General features: G+C 40.1%; 1 protein-coding gene across 6 annotated transcripts; it reads right to left on the minus strand.

Annotated features, from left to right (window-relative positions):
• Window positions 1-288: 288 nt before the first annotated feature.
• On the minus strand, window positions 289-19,095 carry LOC125896407 (granzyme B-like). Of its 6 annotated transcripts, none has more exons than XM_049588964.1 (5): window positions 1,915-1,980; window positions 1,691-1,838; window positions 1,255-1,390; window positions 847-1,107; window positions 289-745 (listed from the first exon to the last, which is right to left on the minus strand). In XM_049588964.1, the coding sequence occupies exons 1-5, from the start codon at window positions 1,970-1,972 to the stop codon at window positions 587-589; spliced, it is 762 nt and encodes a 253-aa protein (XP_049444921.1). In that variant the 5' UTR covers window positions 1,973-1,980; the 3' UTR covers window positions 289-586. The 6 variants fall into 6 exon arrangements, with proteins under 6 accessions (XP_049444921.1, XP_049444919.1, XP_049444918.1 ...); XM_049588962.1 differs by lacking the exons at window positions 847-1,107; window positions 1,255-1,390; window positions 1,691-1,838; window positions 1,915-1,980 and adding exons at window positions 14,541-14,801; window positions 14,967-15,102; window positions 15,380-15,530; window positions 15,612-15,781 and having other exon boundaries at window positions 347-745; XM_049588961.1 differs by lacking the exons at window positions 289-745; window positions 847-1,107; window positions 1,255-1,390; window positions 1,691-1,838; window positions 1,915-1,980 and adding exons at window positions 14,201-14,439; window positions 14,541-14,801; window positions 14,967-15,102; window positions 15,380-15,530; window positions 18,831-19,089.
• Window positions 19,096-23,314: the final 4,219 nt, after the last annotated feature.

Below are 23,314 nucleotides of genomic sequence, written 5' to 3' on the forward strand. Positions count from 1 at the left end.
CCACCCTGGTTAGATTACATGGCATTATATTAAAAAAATCAACATACATAAGACAAAACATGCATAAAATAACTAAGGGATCAAAGGAGAAACTATGAAGTCAACCTTGAGACGTTTTTTAAAAAAGTGATGAATCAAAAATACAATAAAAATACAGGCACATGTTTAGGACTGACTATGGCACACTGCCTTATTTCCAGAGCATCTTCAGTGTTACCATTTTGAACAAATTACAACATCTCCCTAATATCAATAAACTCAGAAGCTTTATTTCTCAGTACGTAATTTTTAAGGGCCAAACTTGCTCTCTAATCTTTCAACTACCAGCCAAGAGAGGGGTCACTCATATGTGCATGGATAAGACAGTATCTTGTAGATGTTATTTGCTTTCACGTTCACACAGATTCAAATTTTCACTTCTCCTGTGTTCTGATGAGGTTGTTACAGAAGGAAATAACACGTTTTGGTTTTTTTTCATAATGACGCTTTACTTTTAAATTTTGGTCTCACTGACAGAGCAATCTGAGTCACCAACAGCTTTCGTATTTCAGTGAATGTTTGCTGAAACAAAACTTTGTGCATGATGTTACTCATAACGATTGATGATGCTTTCGATCCAGGGAAGATGTTTTGAGATATCCGTGTAGACGTTGGGCACATCTGAGTAGTTACAGTTTGCAAACTTGTTGAAAGACACGACTCCAACAGCCTTCCCGTCACACACCAGAGGACCACCAGAATCCCCCTGTGAGGACGGAGAAATTATTTTTTCATTATTTAACTGGAGATGATTGCAGCATGTTTCCACAGAAGCTGACATTTTCTACAAACAGACAGAAAACATACCTGACAGAATCCTTTGTTGGTCTTATATCCACCTGCACAGATAACACTGTCAGGAAGAGGAAGACCAGACCATTTCTCCTTACAGACTTGCAGGTTGATGATAGACACATCCACCACTCTCAGATCATCAACAACGCTACCACCAGTACTTGTGAAACCCCATCCAGCTACACTGCAGCTTTGGTTTTCTTTTATGTTTGTTTCAGGTCTGGGAAGTGGAATGGTTTGGACTCGGTTGTCCAGTCGAGCCTTCTCAGCCAGCTGGAGACATCAGAAAGTAAAACTGATTTCATAACTTTTTAAAACTCACCAGAATTCAGTTTAACAAGTGTTGGAATATGGAGCTGATAATAAAAATAAATCATTTGAACAAAAAATATATGATGTCACCTGAAAATATGCACTTACTTTGAGGAGCATGATGTCCTTTCCCTTTCCTACTGTCTCGTAAGATGGGTGTTTGTATCTCTCTTTAATGTATCGTATGTTTCCATTGTCAGTCTTCTTGAGGTTGTGGGTGCCAAGAACAACACGTGTAAAGCCCCTGATTGGGAGATCATGGAGAGGTTGTCAGTATGTTTTCTGAAATTGTAAGAACAAGAATATCAATATATTTTGTTGTCCCTTATTGATCGTAGAGCTGAATATAGACATGAAAGGTGAGGGAGAGAAAGGGTATGACACACAGCAAAGGGCTGCACGTCTGAATTGAACACAGGCTGCTGCAAAGACTGAGCCTACATGGGGTGCACATTCTACGCAGCAAGCTAGAGGTCTAATATATGCTCAATTAAATGGATTATTACATGAATCAAAGGTTGGTGAAAGAGGGAACATAACTCACAAGTAGTCGCAGTGAGCAGCAGTGACCACAAAGTCTTCACTGATGAGGAATCCTCCACATACATGTTTTATGTTGTTCTGCAGAGAGACCATATACAACATCGAATTCTCCGGGGCTTTTTCCCCGTTTATGATTTCACTCCCACGTGCTGCAAAGACAAATACAAATTAAAGCTGATGACCATTAAATGATTGGAGACCAATAACCAGATTTGGTAGTCTTACCTTTTCCCCCGAGACATGTCAGAACATGAAAAAGCAGAATCTTGTGCAGAGCATGCATGATGCCAGCAAGACAACAGACTTGTCAGCTTGGGGGGTTTCAAGTCCACTCTTTTATGCAGTAGTGTGCTTTGTTGGATGGTGTGATTATTATCTCTCTGATCCTGACCTCTAACCACACTCACTGTGCAATGTATTTTTGCACCTTTGCAGTGTGTATTATCTTTGCATAATCATGTTCGTTCATGTCATCTGATGTCTCAAGAGCATGACACACAAACAGTATACGATCAGTATCTGATGATCTGTCACATTAATTAATTATTCCTCTTCTTTTTTTGTACATCATATTTTTATTAATTGTAAGCATCTAACATGTCATGCATACATTATGTTATGTTATGTCACATGACAACCTTTCATCTGTGGAATTTGTGTCAAATGTTACCCGTGACTTGCCCTACATTCGGCTATGCCAAAGTTTGCAGCTGCACCCTGGGACGCTGCTGACAGACCCAGAAACCCAGTGCTTTGATGGTGAGTTTCATTTGTGTGATTGATTACTCCTTGTCCTTAAGTTGTTAGAGTTACACAGCGTCCAAGTCAAATCATGCATTGGTTATATAACATTGGTTTTAATGTGGTCCTGAGTTTTTCAGAAATTTAACAAATTAAAACTAAAAAACTTTCCTCATATTATAAATGTCATTAAAAACAAAATCCTTAAAAGGTGATATGAGATTTAAAAAGGATTCATGCACAGAATGGCCCTAATTTTAGGCTACACGTCATATTTTATGTGATTTTACTGTACAGTGTTTAAGAATTTTAAAGTGGGGGCGTTGGTAGCGTAGTGGATAGTGCTGGCGCCCCATGTACAGAGGCATTGCCTCGATGCAGTGGCTGCAGGCTCAATTCCGGCCTGTGGCCCTTTGCTGCGTGTCGCTCTCTCTCTCCCCATTTCATATACTGTCCTGTCCATTAAAGGCAAAAAGCCCATAAAAATCCATGATACACTCTGTTTGAATATAGGTTTCTATAGCAGCTGTAGATTACTGTATATCGGTGTATGGTGTTTTAAGATATTGTCCCATGTGCCCCATTTTAACTGTGAGCACTTGCTCCTCTAAAGGTCACTGCACAGCCCTGAGGTCAACCTTCCCTTCTCTCTGCCAGGCAGGATAAAACTATCTGGAAACATGCCCAACAAACACAGCTGAGGACTTACAGGTACTGGATTCTCCCCCTTCTTAATCATTATGTCATTTATTATCACTGCATTTTATATTTAGGACACTTGATTCAGTTGATTCTGGGCCCTTTAAGACCTCCTCTCCTCATCGTTTATGAACATTACTCAGCTACATGAACTGACTTTCGTTAGATTTATGCAATAAATGAAGAATGCAGATTCAGTCCCAAGATTATTTAATGTAGAGGTCGAAATGTTTCTATTTTGGGTTACACTGTTAATCCTAGTTGATCCTGTTCCTTTTAGCTCGTTCATGATTTACGTTCTGATTCTTTCGATTTTATTCACTGTGGACCAAACTTAAATTGTGTATTTGGTGAGTCAGTGACACCTTGTTGTTTATCTATTTAATTTAAATAATACAATTACTAAGATAGCGGATACTAATGATTTTCAGCCGTCACCACTTCACTGTTTTAAGTCTTGGGGAAAACAGCGCACTCACATTTCGTCTGAATTCTGCAACAAACCAGTTTAACCACAGAAGCCAGTTTCCTGCTATTTGACAGCGAGTGGTCTGAAGGAGTGGCACGACAAGTTTTAAAGCTGTAAAACATTTTACTTAGATTATGCAGCACTTAGATTTATATCTGCAGACACTATGCCTTATCAGAATGTGTAGTGTATACGTGCAACAGACTGAAGTAGTCTGCCTTGTTGAGAGGCCTACAGCTCATTTTTTCCCCAAGGCCCCTGAGTGGGTAAATCCAGCCCTGACTTTGTGCTTGACATGCCCGAACTTTAAAAAATGTACAAATTCATGGAGATCACAAGACTGCAGAATCTACTGATGAGTGCATGTGCACGTGTTATATGTGCAATATTAGGCCCATTTCCACCGCAGGAACTTAAGGTAATTTTACGGGGCTGGGGCTGTTGGTGCGTGTCTCCACCGCAGGAACCACCCCCGAAGGACAGAGTTCCGGAACTTTTACAGGGGCTAAACAAGTCCCTTCCTCGGAGTAGGTACTCAGAACGGCCCCGAAAAACTCCTGGCTGGGGATTGGGGGTTACTTGGTGCTGATTAGATATACTCAAGGCGGGATGTAACGTCAACAGAAAGCAACAAAATAGCCGGCATTTTTAAAACACAGCAGCTCTCGTTCATAGCTTCCACCGCCGCCATGTAAACGAAGAGACACGCCAGAAGCCCAGAAACCACCTCAGCTCCTTCCATGTTGATAATCGTCTTTCTTATGTCTGCTTTCTTCTTCTTACTTCTGCTTTGTACTTCTGCTTCTTCTTCTTTGTTGTTGTTCTTCTTTGTTTGTTTCTTTGCCGCGTTGCCCCGGTCAAAATGGCCGCGCAACGATTATGGTCAGATCCAGAGCCCGGTAACTTTATAGGAACCTTCCTCCTACTCCACCACACAGTGGAGACACGGCAGTTGAGAGGGCCGAGCGAGAGGACGTTCCTGTAAAGTTCCTGCCCCCCAAATACTACCAGGAACTTCTTCAGTGGAAACGGGCCTTCATACACGTACATTGTGTAGTTTTTTTACCTATTACACTTGTTTATTGTTTATTATTTATTATTGTGTAGATTGGATGGTTGAATGTATGGAGGATGTGGCTAATTTACACAGTGTAAAATGCCATAGATTTGTGCTGATAATGTTAGCATCTTATATTTGTTTGAAAAACGTGTTTAGTATAAGACCGTTGTTTTGTCAGTGAACCCTGTGAGTTGTAATGGAGCAGAATTTTGTAACGTTACCTTTGTTAAATGTTGCTGTTGTCCCTGGCTTCATATGAGAAGAGGAAACATTCACTAGCTGCTAGGCTAATTTATACAATGTAAAATGCCATAGGCTTGTGCTAATAACATTAGCATGTTGTATTTGTGGGGAAAATGTGTCCTGATAAAGACAGTTGTTTGTCTGTGAATGCTGCGAGTTATAGTGAAGCCAATTTATGTACTTGTGTTTGAAACTGTCTCTATTAAGCCATGTTTAATGTGTGTTTAATGTGTGTTTTGAATCAGCTAAACTTTACAGAAACCCCGTCGCTGATTAGTGTTTAGGAGGTGTAACTGTAGAGTGACACAGACACACCACTGCACAAGTATAAATGCTCACTGTGGCATAGGCAACGTACATAGGGCCTGCTGCACATGTATAAATCCTGCTTATCAGTCAGCATCTTACAGGAGTAGCACTCCTAATTTTATTGTTTTAATGATACAATCACAATAAAAGGCACTCTGATTCTGATGACCTCTGTTGTCCTCTACCAAGGTCATATACTGTACAGCTTTGCTCCATGTGTGATTCCAATCCTAAACTCTGAAACAGCAAGAAAAATATCATAATGAGTTAGGTTAATATTCCATTTGTAGGCTGGTGACTTATAATTAGATTTTTTTAATTACATGTTTCCCAGACATGTCAGAACATGATTTGTGAAGAGCATGCATTATTTTTTTTCTGTCTTATCTTTCATCTTGTATGCATCAGGGTCATGGGTTCAGGCACTGATGTTATAGATACTGTTAATGAAACAACTGTTTGCAGATCTGGTAGTGCAGCAAAGGTGAAGCATATGTATAATTACTACGTGACTGACTGTTGCATGAATATTTTCTTCCTTCTCGTCCTCATTTAAATTTTTTTTTTTTTTAGATGCTTTGATTCTCCTTGTTTTGTTTATTTTGGGGCCTTTTTGAACCTTCTCATCTCCCTGTGTGTGGATACAACTTTGTTACACCAAGTGAGCTTTAGCTCCATTAATCTCTCAAGTGAAAAACACATACGCAACACCAGAAGTCTTTGGTGTGGAAATACTTGGCACAACCCACTGAAACATTTCTCCGAAATGCGCAACAAACTAGACAAACCACATAACCACAGTTTCCATGTGGTTCAAGTTTGAGTTTTGTTCTCACAAATTATGAAACTAGTGCTCTAGTTAGTACATGAGAGCACAAAAGTACACAGATCCAGAGAGGGAAATATATTATATATATGAATATGTAATATGTTGTGAATCTGAAACCCTTTCTGTCATGTTTTTTTCTTTTCACAAGTAGACTTTCGTTGCAAATGATTTCACATGGAATAAGTCACACATTTGTATTTATTCAGTGTCTGAAGCATTATACAAGACTACATTATTCAGTGTTTTCTCTTCACAGATTTACATTCAGATACCACACCAGCAAATGTACTATTTGATATACATAATTGCAAGCTGCTGCTGTCCTGTCATGTAACACCATTATACCCAGCAGTGAGGGCCAGTCACAGCAAAGAGCAACTCTGCTTCTTGACCACTGTTGGGCGCCACTCTGTCAGTTCATGTCTGACCCCTGCAGTGCCTCACAAACCTCCCACAGTCAAACAATGAGTCTGTCATCTCTCTGAGTGAGTCTGTTGAGTTGTGTTTTGGGTCGTTGTAGCCTCGTGTTTCGATGTTAGAGCAAATATGTCTTTCTACCGTGAGTCTGTATGAGATAGTCATTCCTAAAAATGCCAGTAAACCACGTGTAACATCTTTCTCTTAGTTTGATTTGTTGCCACAGTGGAAATAATCTGCTAATGAGTGTCTCCGGGTCTCTTTAGACCACACAGAGTCACCTGTAAAGAAGCCAAGATTCACAGAATGTGATGTTTAAAGATGACCAGCCCAAAAAAGTCTGAAAACTTAATTCAACCCTGCCTTCAATGCCCCTGCTTAACACAACAGGGTCTTCAACGCACCATCGTCACTGTTAAATTAGACGTTTTGCTACATGTTGTTGAGGCTGAACCTGAACGCAACCCAGGTGTCAGACTTCTGTATTAGCCAATCAGCGACAAGCGCTGTAAGCTAACCGTTATGAGTGGGCGGGGCTAAAGTGAGCGAGTGTGAAAAGCTAACTGACAGCCAAAACACGGATGCGGCCGGTTACTATTCAAGTAAGTGAGTTAGTAAGTAACTATTTATTTATTAATTTAGAAGCCGGACGTTTTACATTGTTTTATTACTCTGTAAAACGGTAAAGTAAGCCTTGTTTCGAGCTGTTTGTTTTAATTTCGCTTAATTGAGGCAAACGCGGCGGACTGTTGCTAGTTAGCTGTCACCCTCATTAACTAACGTTAGCTTACGGTCTATGCTAGTTTGACCGTGTATCTGAATCTGTCCAGCACAGGAACACTCAGGTTCAACCTGCAGCACAGGGGTCTGGGTTGGTTTAGGAAAAGGAAAATAATCTATCTATCTGTGTACTGAATATGTGCTAGATGATGACAAGATGTTTTTTTTTAATATTGTCAAAGTTAAATGACATTAGTAGTATAGTTAAACAAAGTTAACTGACAGTTGTTCACTAGCTAACGGTTAACGGCTAACTTACTAGCTTACTCCTCTTGTCACGCGCAGCTGGTTGCTAGGTAACAGGAACTGAATTGGGACAGCTGTAGAGACTGTGGGAAACACCTTTTGCATCGAGTTTCTGGGTGAGTATGGTGTTTGGATTTCTAAATGGTGTGTTTTGGATGCTACTACACAATCTGCTGCAGTCGTGGTGTTTATGACTGTATTATTATTATTGTTATTATTAGGTGCTCAGGATTTGCCAGAAGAGCCCACCTACCAGACACGCCTGGACTGAGCTGTATGAGTTGCAACTGTTCCCTGAGTTCCCAAGGACCAGTGAGTACTGACCAAACACTTTCCATGTGGGTTCATATACTGTAAAACTTCAGCTAAAAGCCTAGTCTCAAATAAACGCTCAGTTCCTTTTACTAGCCCGGTGTGGCCACACTTAAACAAATAAATGTCTGTCTTGATTAAATGCCTGGTCTGGTTGCCAGGCAGTTCATTTTTATAGAAATTTTTGGATGTATAAAGCCGGGTTGTTGGCTATCCACTTGAGCTTATGTTAGTTAACTGCTTAGATTGCGCATACATATATAACCATGAGCACCAAAGAAGATCGTAACCCCTTGGTGGCATGGTAGAGAAGAGAGACCAAAACGAAAAAAGTGGTGACCCCCTGCCTCTATTACAAACTCAGAATATGTGCCTGTTCCTCGATTATCTTGTATGCTATTCATGCTGTTTACCGAGGAAAGAATCAAAAGTGTTTTTCATAAAAATGAATCCAAGTGAATATTGTTCTAACAGGATAAAGTGGTGTTGTGTTGATATTGGGGCTGGCCTCGACTAAGAATTTGCCTAGTTGACCAATAGTCATCATTTAGGGTCATTAGTCCAGTAGTTGCCTGTGTGTTTACGATATTAATTTAATTATATATTTAGGGCAGGGCAACACAATAGTTTGAGTTCAACAGAGAAATAGAAAACCATACTAATGAACCTTCATTAATATAGGCCTATATTTTATCTACAAGTGTACGTTACACACTGAGCGAGCCTCCTGTTAAAGATGCTGTCAGCAAAAAAGTAATGATTGTGCTAAGTGGCTAATGGGCATGTAGCTACTTATATGTTTTCAGATGATACGTCGTGTTTGTAGTCAACCAATGATAGGCAAATGTTTGCCTGCAGAGTTTACACACCACCTTGGGTTCATCCTTCACCTTCTCAAAATGATCCCATGCTTTCGATTTCCTGCCTGACGTGTTACTAACTAACTTGTGTAATAACCGCAGGTACCAGCCCTACAGCAGTAACTCCACGATAGTAATAATAATAATTCCAGTTTTATTTATAGAGCATTTTTTAAGAAAAAAGCACAGTGTCAAAGTTTGGAAATTTACAAGACATGATGGATATAATAACAGTTACAGGAGGTTGAAAACAATAATTATTGTAAAACAGAAGATTTAAGATTTTAAGGCAGTGACAGCATCAGTTGACCTGATGTGGAAGTGGAAGGCTGTTCCAGAGCTGGGCAGCCAGTGCAGTACAGTAAAAGTATGCAGAATTGTTACATTTAACAATTCCCTTGCTTGAGAATCTTTTTGATCCAGGAAAGGTATTTTGATATATTAGTGTAGACGTTGGGTACATCTGGGTAGTTACAGTTTGCAAACTTGTTGAAAGACACAACACCAGTAGCCGTTTTTTTTTTTTTTTAAGAAAGGACAGCAAACATACCTGACAGAATTCTTCCTTTGTCTCATATCCACCTGCACCGATAACATTGGCAGGAAGTTTTAAGGATGGACTTTTAAGCCATTCTTTCTTACAGACCTCCGGGTTTATGACAGACACATCTTCCAGCACGTCAGCCGCTCTACCACCAGTCTTTGTGGAACCCCCTTCCAGCCACACGGCACTCTGCTTTATCTTTTATTTCAATGTCAGTCTTTGGAAGTTTAATCAGTTGTACTCCCTTGTTGAGTCAAGCTTTCTTAGACAACTGAAGACACAAAAAGTGGAAATTTAAAATTAGCAAAGACTGATACTCTCAAGCATCAGACCTCAAGTTCAAAAGGAATTGCTTGAAGATGGAGGTGCAGTGAATATTGATGACAGTATTTTGTTTTTAGAGTTATGGGGGGATTTGAACTGTGTTAAACAGAACATGAAAGTAAGAGATTTTATTGTAAAAATGCTTCACTGACATTGGTAGGCTGTTTAAATATCCACTTACCTTTAGGAGCACGATGTCATTTGAGACACTCTCATAAGATGGATGCTTGCATGTCTTCACACTGTATCTCATTGTGTCATTATCAACCGTCTTGAGATTGTGGGTGCCAAGGACGACACTTGTAGGTTTCCTGGGTCAGTGATCATTTAAAAAGTTGTTAGTAGTGTTTCTGAAAGGTTCAGTGATCAGAGGTCTAGGGCTCTAGTTTCCCGGCGCAGCGCAGGGTGGCGAACCCCGTGCAGAGCTAGTTTCGAGCAGCGCAACCCAAGGCACGCTCAGTTTGGTAGTTTGTCAGACCGAGGTGCGCTGAGATGGGTGTGGCGGCGCAGCAGGGGGAGGTGTCGACAGATCCAGCTTGGCGCAGTGACAGTTTCGTGCCAAAAGGCTTCGCCGAAGGTGCACTAAAAGCTCGCCAACTGAAACCACGTCTACTGTCAGCGCATGGGGAGCGCAACCGTTGTAAGCCGAAGTTTGGCTGAGTGGCGGACAGTGCGCACACGTCACCAAAACCTCACAGGCAGGTTTCCAGAATGTCAGGCACATTAACGATGCAATAAATACCCCAAAAAAACCACTATTCAATGCAACTATCTGCAATCAGCACATAAATGTATCTCTATATCGACTGTCCCGTCACATCTGATGTCAGATCAAAGGGGATTGGCACCGTTTGGCACGCGTAATGGAAACCCAACCTGATTTGATTAACACAGCTGCAAACTAATGAGTTCATATCCCTCTCAGCCAAGCACAAACAGCCACAGCATCAGATAGGGAGTATATATTCAACATCTGTCATCTTAGAAAAGCCAAAAGAAAAGAAACAGAGTGAGACTGCAAGAGAGAAAGAGAGAGCGCGCGTGCACGAGAGAAACGCAACATTGATTTACAATTGTGGTGACCTCCTCCCAGGCTACCTTTGCATCATCAGCCCGTGGAGGTCTGCTCGCAGTTCGTATATTCGGACACTGTGAGCTTGGACCTCCCAGACCAGAACATCAGTTTCCTCCTGAGAGAAGTTTGGCCGTCTGACGCTGCTGCTCTCTTCTGCCATGGCGAATTGAGTAAACTCTCATTACACCTCGCGGCGGGCGAGGAGAGGAGCTCATTTGATTGGTGTGATGTGTGTAAAACCCACTCCATGCCTTCTCTCCTCCTTCTTTCTGGCTTGCGCAGGTAGGAGGGATGGAGGTGGGACAGACGAGTAGTTGCGCCAGCACACACAGTGTGCCAAACTTGCAAAATCCGCCTGGCCACACCCAGTTGGCGAAGCGCAGGTGCGCTGCGCCTCCGCCTTGCCCGGTCTGCGAAACTTTCCTGGTTAGAATTCCTTCAGTGTTTATTGTTTAGGAGGTTTTTACTTTGAGCCAAATTATTCGTAGAGTTCTTCCTCTCCAAAACAAATGGACAAGGTGATTCAAACTGGTAAAACACTTAATAAAGTAGTTTCATGTGAAAAAAAAATCTGTGTTTCTCAGATTCTGCTTGTCGCGGGGCGATGTTAATTATGGTTACTGATGCGAAAACTCAGATGGCCCTATCTAGAGCCAGTGTTTGGTTTGTTCATTCTGGGCTACTGTACAAACATGGGACAAGGACCTGCTCCCTGTGTAGATGTAAACGTCTTAATTTAAGGTAACAAAAACACAACAATTCTTATTTTCTGGTTATTATACACAAATGAAAACACCCTTATTATATTTAAGCAATATCACATGAGAGGGAGTGATGTTGTACTGTATATGATCACGGTTGTGATTTGGTCATAGGCACAAGGCCGCAGGCCGAGTGCCGAAGACAATTACAGCCGTGACGATATACAAAAGTTCAACAACAGCTTAAACAGCAATGCTGAGTAAGGAAATGTTAACAAAAGGTGAAAAAATAAATTATTTAAGTATGTTATGTAGCTCCGCGAAAAAAAACAGTTCCCCCAGTCTGTTGCCAGGCAACGCAGAACACACGCCAGGAACTCACAAGCTACTTTGTATTTACATTGATCTGCAACTGTGTAACTTCGTCCAGTTCGGCTGATGAAACGTTGGCAAACCTGGATGTTGGCACGGCCGGATTCAGCTTCCACTCTTCCTCATCCTCATCAGTACCTCATCAGATGATCACTGATAATTCCTGACTGTGTTCGCTTCATTTTTGCTCCGGAGTCCTCGAGTCCTGGCTTTCCTTTTCCTCGTCCTCTCCTGACAACCACTCATAATTTAATTCAAATGTAATTTTGGGGAAAATATCCATCTTCTTGGTGTAATGCTATAGTGTCAGTTTGCGTCAATGTAGCGTGTGTGACAGTTGGTTAATTAACGGTTGTATTTATATTTGTAACACCTGTGAGCAGAGTGATTTTACTGTTAAATGTCCCATTGATGTTATACTCTATTGGCCGGATCTACTAAGATCCCATTTTGCCTGTACTAATTTGCCTGCGCAATCTAGAATTTTGCGTGTGGGGCTGAACCACGGTTTGCGGGTGATTTACTAAGAGTGATTGCGTAAATGACAAGAGGTGCAAACGTGTTGGAGACACCCTATTTAAATGAGGGTTTTGCGTGTTTTATGGTTTGCAGCATGGCGAGTTAGGAGAGAAAGCGCAAAGTGAAATTCGACCCTATGGAATTAGAGGTGTTGGTTGATGAGGCCAATAAATACTTAAATGAGCTACAGCAAAGAAACCTGACTGTCTCACAAAGGAACGCTATATGGGAAGAAATCTGTGACCAACAGCCAGGCACCGGAGTGGGAGGAGAGGTGCGCATGGCGGGCAAGTTCCACCTGCATAAAAGGAAACACAAATAATACACTCAACTGTCATGTTTAAGTTTTCTTATATTGGCTGTGAATATTTTGTGACTGAAACAATGTGTCTTTAATATGATTTTGCGTGGCTTAACATAATGAGACATTAATGAGACTGTATATTTTGTTTGATAATAATATTTGGAATCTAGAGAGTGACTTCAGTCATCTTTTTTTCAGTAAATGTTGATTTGCTTAACTTTGCAATGCTCTGCAGTTTATTGGGTCACACTAGCACTCGTATTCTAATCTACAGCATTATGTTTAACACTAGAACCGCCACGACGGTCTGTTTGGGTTTTTATAATGCAAATAACTCTGTTTAGATAAAACCTACAAGCTTCTCTTCCTATGACTTTTCCTAAAAATGTGTCTTGTATGTTTTCTGAAGCCTTTAAGTTACAAAAATGAAACACACTACACTTCTGAGCATTTATACCTCCGACTGCTGCTGAAAATGATACATTTTGATACATACAATAGGCTGCTATACATATTGCAAAACTCTGTAAAAGTACACCAAAGCATACATTTTCGTTTCCAAATATTTATTTGAAAACAAAACCATTCATACGGTCAATAAAAAAACATTTTGTTAATAATAAAAAATGAATGTAATCCCAACAGTGACCGCGCCAGCCGGCGGTACTGCGGCTGAACCACTTACAATGTTCATTCATTCATTCAATTGCGTGTTTAATGTGTGTGTGTGTGTGTGTGTGTGTGTGTGTGTGTGTGTGTGTGCGTGTGTGTGTGCGTGTTAGTATGTCAGACAGGAGGAGTTCTCCTCCAGCATGGCATTCTGCTCCAGCCCGTGTTGCTTGCTTCACACAAGGATGAAAAATGCATTCTCTACGTCTTCTTTCATCGTTTCGATGTCACCTTCTTGCAAGACTAACCGCAGCCACGTGCGCGCAATTACGCATACAAACCGTTTGCACCTCCCTTTGACACGTGTTAAATATAGATGCAGTTTCTATGAGCAAAATTGCTTTCAGGTTTGATAAATCACTTTGCGTGTGCTAAATTAATATATTTACATTTTCTCCTGCCAGCACACGCACAGTTGCGTGTAAATGCCCCATATTGCATATTCATTGCAGCAAACGTATTAACTGGATGCAGACGCTCTATTTTGCACCTTTGAAAGACGCAACCCTTAGTGTGTACTGTTAGTAAATCAGTTTGTACATTTTCTTGTGTGTGCAATGAGTTTGCACACATTTTTATACACGGAAACCTTTAGTAGATCTGGCCCTATATCAGCACTCACGGAATGCATCTCGTCCAATCAAATTACTCGGTTGGAACTAACTGTTGTATAATATATTTCATTTCTGCCAATATATACCTCTAAATCCTACACACTGGACCTTTAAGTTGTGGCGACAAAACAAAGAAAAATGCACAAAATTTTACGTTCTTTTCTTTTTCTTAATTTCTGATCAGATGGATCAAAGATTGCTGAAAGAGGAAAGGTAACTCACCAGTCATTACAGTCATTACACCTAACTCTCTCCTGATTATAATAACTTCATGGACGAGACAGTATGAGGTCCATGTCATTTGCTATCATGTCAGCACAGATTCACAAATTCAAAATTACACATTTTATGTGTTCTGATGAGGTTGTTACAGAAGGAAATTAAACATGTTTTTTTAAATGAAGCTTTATTTTGAATTTCAGTCACACTGTCAGAGCAATCTGAGTCACTACAAACCTGCGTATTTCAATGAATGTTTGCTGAAGCAAAATTTCGTGCATGATTTTACTCATAAGGTTTGATGATGCTTTCGATCCAGCCAAGATATTCTGAGGTCTCCGTGTAGACGTTGGGCACATTTGGGTAGTTACAGTTTTTGTTGTTGTTGAAAGACACGACTCCAACAGCCTTCCCGTCACACACCAGAGGACCACCAGAATCCCCCTGTGAGGAGGAAGAAATTCTTCATTCATTATTTGACTGAAGATGATTGCAGCATGTTTCCACAGAAGCTGACATTTTCTACAAACAGACAGAAAACATACCTGACAGAATCCTTTCTTGGTCTTATATCCACCTGCACAGATAACACTGTCAGGAAGAGGAAGACCAGACCATTTCTCCTTACAGACTTGCAGGTTGATGATAGACACATCCACCACTCTCAGATCATCAACAACGCTACCACCAGTACTTGTGAAACCCCATCCAGCTACACTGCAGCTTTGGTTTTCTTTTATGTTTGTTTCAGGTCTGGGAAGTGGAATGGTTTGGACTCGGTTGTCCAGTCGAGCCTTCTCAGCCAGCTGGAGACATCAGAAAATAAAACTTCAAAACTAGCAATGTCTGATTTCATAACTTTTTTAAATTCACCGGAATTCAGTTTAACAAGTGTTGGAATATGGAGCTGATAATAAAAATAAATCATTTGAACAAAAAATGTATGATGTCACCTGAGAATATGTACTTACTTTGAGGAGCATGATGTCCTTTCCCTTTCCTACTGTCTCATAATATGGGTGTTTGTATCTCTCTTTAATGTATCGTATGTTTACGTAGTTAATTTTCTTGAGATTGTGGGTGCCAAGAACAACACGTGTAATGCTGCTGATTGAGAGATCATGGAGAGGTTGTCAGTGAAATTTCTCAAATCGTAGCAAGAAGAATATTAATACATTTTTTGGTGGTGGTGGTGGTGGTGGTGGTGGTGGTGATTGGGATGGGGGGGGGGGCATAGTACACAAACTCAACCCAGCGAGCTAGAGGTCACCCCCATACTAATAAATTTTAACTTGTGTTTAACATGTTTATTTATATATCTTGAAGTATTTTTAAATTGACGTCTAATTATATGAATCAAAGATTGCTGAAAGAGGAAACTCACTCGTCATCACAGTGTGCAGCAGTGAGCACAAAGTCTTCATTGATTAGGAATCCTCCACACACATGTTGTCCTTTGTTGTTCTGCACCGAGGCCATATACAGCATTGAGCCCTCAGCGACCTTTTTACCATTTATGATTTTACTCCCAAGTGCTGACATGATAAGAGGAAAAGGTGATGAGTTAATGTAGCATTTGTAGATCAGAGACTAATAACCAGATGTTGGAATCTTACCGTGAAGTCCAAGACATGTCAGAAGATGAAAAAGCAGAAACCCGTGTAGAGCATGCATGTTGTTGGCAGCAGACTGAACCTGTTGTCTTTGTTGTGCGAGTCAACGCTTTTATACAGCAGTTTGCTCTGTAAGAGACCCCGTGGTTTTCATCTGCTTCATCAAGACTGCTCAAGCCGCATCCTCTGTGGGTTGGTGCTAACTTTAATTGTCTTATGGTTATGAGTGTGTGTGGTCAGTAAAGAAATGAGGCATCATGTAGTATTGTCATTGTACCAGTAAATGTAAAGCGCGTGGTTCTGCTCTAGCAGCCTGAGGCACGTACACATTATGGGATGAGTTTAACACAGTGTGTTACGTTTACCTATTTATTCCCCTCTACAGTTGATGTGATTCAATATTTTCAGCTTTGTTTTTGTACCTATGGTACTTTAAGTCTTTGTCAGCCTCTGTATTTTATGTTATATTGTTTATTTGAATTCTTGGACCTTCTCTGTGAAGCTTAACAGCTTACGTGACATTTAGTTAGATAAACACAACAAAAATCTTTGTTATGGATTTCAAAAGACAGTAGCAGTAGAAACTGGACATTAAAGTATATCATTTATTTTTATTGGTGCTTTTTATATTCAGTTTATTGTTCAGTTTAATCAATAAAAAATGTGGGAAATAATTTCCTTTTATTTATTTTGTTTCAGCAAGCTACGTCTTGTATTTTAGCAGAATACCGAAAGCAGCAGGACAACAGAGCTGAGAAAATTTTATTATCTATTTAGTTATCACAACTAATATTTTGAGTGCAATATTCAACATTATTGTGTATTTTCCTCACGTTGCTCAGCCCTAAAATGAGCTCCAACATGTGTGTCAATGATGTGGTACTGTAGACTGAGTTTCCCAAAAAGATGAACAGGTCAGCAAACTTTGTGATCACTCTGCGGCCCCTCTTTATTCATAGATTTTTAGGGGTCTGTCTGGATCCATGTGCTCAGTAGCAGTTTGGTGAGTTTGAGTTGCGGAGTGGAGAATTGATCATTCAGTCAGTTTGTGGCTGAATGGATCAGTTCTGATTGAAATTCAGCCAAGCTTCATTTTGTCTGTCTGGCAGATTTCTGACACTCTTTAGTAGGGCTGCACATTCATACTCAATACCATAGAGGTATCGATTGAAGTAACCCAGTACTAAGTAGTATTTCAACCTCTTCAGTCAATTACACTTGCGTTCAATCCTTTCTGTACCCATATCGAGAAGAAAAAGAATGAATGTCTGAATGTTTTGATCACAGTCAGTCACCACAGGTGTTTTTCAGTTTAATGTGACACTTGTGTGGCCCACTAGCACAGCAGCTACAACCCATACAACATGTAATGTGGTGAAGTGGAGTGCAGAGTTACTGTAACGAAGGAGTTGGCAATTCAGGATGCTGAGATGTCACCAAAATGTTTGAAAGTATGGCTGTACATGCAATGAATGAATATATTTTTAGATTTAAATAAATATATATTTTTTGTGTAACCATAGGAAGTACAGTATTTGACATTTCACATTGAACTTTTATTTTCCTCTCAGACAAAGAGCTTAACACTGACAGAGCATCTTAAAGACAGCAGTACCTCCATGATAGTAATGATAAAAATTATAGTTTTATTTATAAAGCACTTTTAAAGCAAAAAAGCACAGTTTTGAAGTTTGGAAATTTACAAGGCATAATGGATTTAATAACAGTAACAGTAGGTAGAGAACAATAATTATTGTACAACACAAAAAAAAGATTTAAAGGCAGTAACAGCATCAGTTGACCTGATGTGGAAGTGGAGCCAGGGAGCCAGTATAATACAGTAAAAGTATGCTGAATTGTTACATTTAACAGTTCCTTTGCTTGAGAATCTTTTTGATCCAGGAAAGGTATTTTGATATATTCGTGTAGACATTGGGTACATTTGGGTAGTCACAGTTGCCGTTCATGTTGAAAGACACAACACCAACTGCCTCCCCGCCGCACACCAGAGGACCACCAGAATCTCCCTGTGAAAACAAAGAAACTTTTTTTATTCAATTTCTGAGACTAGAAATGTTTCGACTAGAAACAAACTGAGTTTTTTTATTTTAAAGAAAGTACAGAAATCATACCCGGCAGAATCCTTTCTTTGTGCCATATCCACCTGCACAGATAACATTGGCAGGAAGTTTAACTTGAACTTTAGATGGAACTTTAAGCCATTCTTCCTTACAGACCTCTGGGTTTATGATAGACACATCTGCCACTTGCAGCACGTCAACCTTTTTACCACCAGTCTCCGTGTAACCCCATCCAGCCACACGGCACTTTGCTTTATCCTTTATTTTAATCTCATTCTTCGGAAGTTTAATCAGTTGTACTCTCTTGTTCAGTCGAGCTTTCTTTGACAACTGGAGACACAAGGTGAAAATTTAAAATGAGTAAGGGTGGATTTAAAGCATACATCTGAAGACACACAAAGTGGAAATTTAAAATTAGCAAACACTGATATTCTCCATCAGACCTCAAGTTCAAAAGGAATTGCTTGAAGATGGAGGTGCACTGAATATTGATGAGAGTATTCTGTTTTTAGAGTTATGGGGGGATTTGAACTGTGTTAAACAGAACATGAAAGTAAGAGATTTTATTGTAAAAATGCTTCACTGACATTGGTAGGCTGTTTAAATATCCACTTACTTTGAGGAGCATGATGTCATCCCCCTTTGAGACACTCTCATAAGATGGATGCTTGCATGTCTTCACACTGTATCTCATTGTGTCATTATCAACCTTCTTGAGATTGTGGGTGCCAAGGACGACACTTGTAGGTTTCCTGGGTCAGTGATAAGTAAAAAGTTGTTAGTATTGTTTCTGAAAGGTTCAGTGTGTAAGATTTAAAAGGATTTTAAGGGATCTAGTGGTGAGGATTGAGTTCTTTTCATTTCTGATCAGATGGATCAAAGATTGCTCAAAGAGGAAAGGTAACTAACCCGTCATCACAGTGTGCAGCAGTGAGCACAAAGTCTTCATTGATTAGGAATCCTCCACACACATGTTGTCCCTCGTTGTTCTGCACCGAGGCCATATACAGCATTAAGTTCTCAGGGACCTTTTTACCATTTATGATTTCACTCCCAAGTGCTGACATGATAAGAGGAAAAGGTGATGAGTTAATGTAGCATTTGTAGATCAGAGACTAATAACCAGATGTTGGAATCTTACCGTGAAGTCCAAGACATGTCAGAAGATGAAAAAGCAGAAACCCGTGTAGAGCATGCATGTTGTTGGCAGCAGACTGAACCTGTTGTCTTTGTTGTGCAAGTCAACGCTTTTATACAGCAGTTTGCTCTGTAAGAGACCCCGTGGTTTTCATCTGCTTCACCAAGACTGCTCAAGCCGCATCCTCTGTGGGTCGGTGCTAACTTAAATTGTCTTATGGTGATGAGTGTGTGTGGTCAGTAAAGAAATGAGGCATCATGTAGTATTGTCATTGTTCCAGTAAATGTAAAGCGTGTGGTTCTGCTCTAGCAGCCTGAGGCACGTACACATTATGGGATGAGTTTAACACAGTGTGTTATGTTTACCTATTTATTCCCCTCTACAGTTGATGTGATTCAATATTTTCAGTTTTCTCTTTGTATCTATGGTACTTTAAGTCTTTGTCAGCCTCTGTATTTTGTTATATTTTATTATTTATTTGAATTCTTGGACCTTCCTCTCTCTTACATTTAGTTAGATAAACTGACATGAAAAAACAAAAATCTTTGTTGTGGATGTACCTTTGACCTGTGACCTTTGGGCTGCAGTTGGCTTTTGTCACTGCGATGTTGCACCAAAAACTAAATGGGTAACACAATTCGCAGTAACCACCTTCAGGCTTGAGTGTCGATATTCTCAGAGTCTGAATGTAAATAATCTGAAATCATGTGATCATTGACTGACAGCCAGAGGTATAAAGAAACATCTTGACTCATCAGTCGGTGCTTCGCTAGACCACAGTGGAAAATGTGTGAAAGTGACGTGGCTTGTGAAGTGAAGTGTGAGACAAAGTAAGTAATATGTGAAAAGGAGGCAACACGCAACGAAATGCATGAATCAGACTAATAACTGCCACATATCAGGAACACATGAGAAATGTTTGAAAACATGGAGGAAGCAGAGAGAAGCAAGTCGATTAGCAATAACTTATAAATTGAATTATTTGTTGCCATGGGCATTAACACAGACTTAGTTTGCATTAATCCATTTTCCTGATCAGCTATGTTCATGTTGCATCTTTGACACTTTCATTCCCTCTATTATGATCATTTCAAACCATGTTGGTTCTCCTTTCGCATTTCGGGCCACATCAAATGAACTTTAGCTGACGAAACGGATGAAGCGGAAAACACACGTCACTAATGTTTTTTGGTGTGTTTCGACCTGACGACCCACAACACAAACATTTCTTTGAATCGTGTCACAATCTTGAAGAACCACAGGAACCACATTTTCCAGCTGCATATTTGAACACTGATGTTTCCACAGTCTGTCGCAGCTGTGAAACTAGAGGCCATTAATTTTATCACTGTTTCACAAACAGCAGAACGTGTTTTTAATTGCCATAAAATGTATCTTTAACACTTGTTTGATTTGTGTTGCACTCTGTACAACCTTTTAGGTGCAGGCAGAGGTCTGAGTCTGTGCACCTCATGCAGCAATAGGAGAGCAATAGGAGACCAGTGCTACTTTGTGCATTTGAAACATCAACCTCACAGTTTCCCAGGTTGAGGATTAGATTTCACACCAGAGACCCCTAAACTACTGAAGGCTAGTACGTATCATATAGAAAATGGCACAACCACAAACAAATGCAGTATCTTAAGGAGCTCTAGATCTAGTCCTAGTGAAGGAAAACAACTCTGAGGTCACCATGGACCTGCCTCAAACATCCATGGAGTCTGCTGATCCTTCTGCATGTGGTTGTGAGTCTCCACCCGAGGTAGAAAGTGAGAAGCAACTCTGATTATTTGTTACCCTGCTGATGGTGAGAGTGATGACTGAGTGTCATGCTCTTGAGGAAGGAAGTTACAACCCAACTAACATCTCATATGCAATATGGTTAATGCAAAAGGGAAAATGTCTGGTGCAACTTCTTTTAAGAAAGTATAATATGTAATGAGTTTGCATGTCATAATAGGAAAACTGTAAGTGGTGACATTAAAATGACTGCATTCCATTTAGGTGAGCTTGTTTGATTGTCCTGTATGGAGGTATTTTTGTGTCTTTTTGTTGCAATCATATAAAACTGTTTTGAGAGCATATTTCTTGAACTGCAATCAAAAATCAAGTTTGTAAGTAAAAACGTGTGATCATTTTGCTTATAAATCAGTCCTCTTTGCTTGCAAGTTAAAGTTTTGCTTGCAAGTTCAACTGCACTTAATGGGCGGGGCCTACGCTGATGGATGAGAGAAGAGTTTCTGTTGGTGGGTTTGACGTGGCTCCAGAGTGGGCTACACCCACAATTCCCTCTCTCCCACTGGAAACGTTCGACAGTCGGCATTACTGCCACACCTCAAGGCATCGACGGTACTGACCGTTACACCGTCAAATAGTACTGCCCTGGCTAAACAAAAGTGATCTACATGCACCAGTTCAAATAAAACATTCTTGCTTTTATCAGTTATGTATAAACATACCTGCTCATTGATTTTCGCCACAGCTCTCGCACTGAATTTCCTGTGAACTACAAAACTCCTATGTTGCTTTGCAAGTTGTCATTCCGACCGAGACTGGCCAATAGAGATGTGTCTTACAGCTTTCAGTTTAGGCCCCGCCCACCAGGTTCAACTTTTTACTCACAAAACTTTTTGACTTGCAAATGAAAAAAAATGACTCACAAACAAAACTTTAGGATTTGCATTTTTAATCAATCATTTTTTACTTGCAATATTGATACTTTTGCTCTCAAATCTTTTTTTTTTTTTTGATTGCAAAACCTGCTTTGTTTGATTGAATAATGAAGAAACAAATGTAGCTCCATAGTCCTGGTACTGTGCATGCTTGCTCACTGTAAAGGCTTTCTGGGATAGTTGATGGAACTGAGCCATTGTAATTTGTTCCCTCCTATGATAGGTCAAAATGTCTGCCATGAAAAAGGCCTGAAACACATAGTTATATTATATTATAACAGAAACTGGGGAGACATCAGCGTTATATAGCAAGGAGCAGGGCCGGCCCTCGATTTTATGGACCCCAAGGATGATTTGGTTTGGGGCTACCTTACTGTAACATGTTGCCACTTCAGATTGCACTGAACCAACTTGTTAATTGCAAATATTACTTTAAGCACTTATAATGTACAAATAATGATGTATAGACTAAAGTGGGGCCTACTGGCAGCAACACAAACTTTAAATAGACTACAGTAAATATAGTGTTTGTCTATTTCCCCCAATTGTTAAGTCAGTTGGCTACACCTTCTGATACTTCAAAACAGGCTGCTACACCTGAGAGTGTACCACAGGATTATGCTCCACAGCAGGCTGCTACACCTACGGGTGCTAGACAGTGGGCTGATGAGTAGGGCTGTAATTAACTAAAGAAAATCTTGGTGAATTGAAATTTTACCTACTCTTCCACCATTCTACTGGACGATGGGGTAAAACAATCTGCATGTTACCTCTAGATTAACTAAAGCACCTTAGTGCATTCAGTACACTCTACCTGGTTCCTTGTGTGTCCACCAAAGCATTTTTCCCTGTCAAAGGGCTTGACATTAACACTCATCCAGGACAAGTTAACTCTGTTCAGGCAAGTGGAATGTCTTGAGTGAAATAAAAATGTGATCTCCATTGTCATATTATCTGACAAAAAACTGCGCATTGTGTGAGTCAGTCTGCTGTTGAAAAGGACTGATGAGAAAAATCTGCCATAATGGACACTACAGAAGTTAACTTTGGGGCTGACAATGTCATAAACAACATAATGTTACTAATGTTAAATATCTCTGTAACACTGCATGCTTGAGAGAGACTTACTAGTTTTAGCTCAGAAGCTAATGATAGCCATCCTGCCACTACAACAAGGGCTCTCAGAAGCCTTATAATCCAGCCTTGAACTGCAGTGTATTTTTGGAGGATTAGTAAAATAAACCAATAGTGATAAGTCCAACAACGTATGTCTTGTGTGATTATTTACCTGTTTTTCCAATTAAAAATGAGAGTTAACTCTGCGTTTGTCACTGTCACCAGCCATCCAATCACAGTGGAGAAGGGGCAGGACAAACAGCAAAGACTAATCCTCACAGTGGACAAATAAAAGTGCTGAACAAAAACAGCTGTCGTTTTTCAGCTGGGAAAAGAAACACTTTGGTGGACACACGGCCTTATTAAAGTGACGTGAGCGATTGTCTGACCAGTGAGAATTCAGTCAGACAATTGCATAACAACCAGACAGTGGACCAGTCACCCAGAACTTTACAGCCCCACTGATGAGGATTCTTCATCAGTTATGTTTTGTCTTTTGCTCAGCAACACATAAATCTGCAAATCAATTGCATCCAAGAACAAAAGCCCTACAAAACATCCCACAACATTAACATTAACATTATATTATATTCAAGAGTATCTCTTATTAATTAAATGTAATGGAATGCAAAATTTTTCCACATTATCCTTGATGGTGATTTACTTTATTGTATTAACAGTTAAGTACCAACCTATGGT

The sequence above is a fragment of the Epinephelus fuscoguttatus genome, linkage group LG10 (assembly GCF_011397635.1).
Source record: "Epinephelus fuscoguttatus linkage group LG10, E.fuscoguttatus.final_Chr_v1".
Lineage (NCBI taxonomy): Eukaryota > Metazoa > Chordata > Actinopteri > Perciformes > Serranidae > Epinephelus > Epinephelus fuscoguttatus.

Bases quoted from the DNA above. Each gene is read 5' to 3' on its own strand.
- LOC125896407 (XM_049588959.1), bottom strand. From the start codon at position 18,888: ATGCATGCTCTACACGGGTTTCTGCTTTTTCATCTTCTGACATGTCTT. The intron at 18,750-18,830 runs GTAAGATTCCAA...TTATCATGTCAG, and splicing joins GACATGTCTTGGACTTCACG to CACTTGGGAGTGAAATCATA. The intron at 17,636-17,740 runs GTATGATTTCTG...TTGTTTTCACAG, and splicing joins CAAAGAAAGGATTCTGCCGG to GGAGATTCTGGTGGTCCTCT.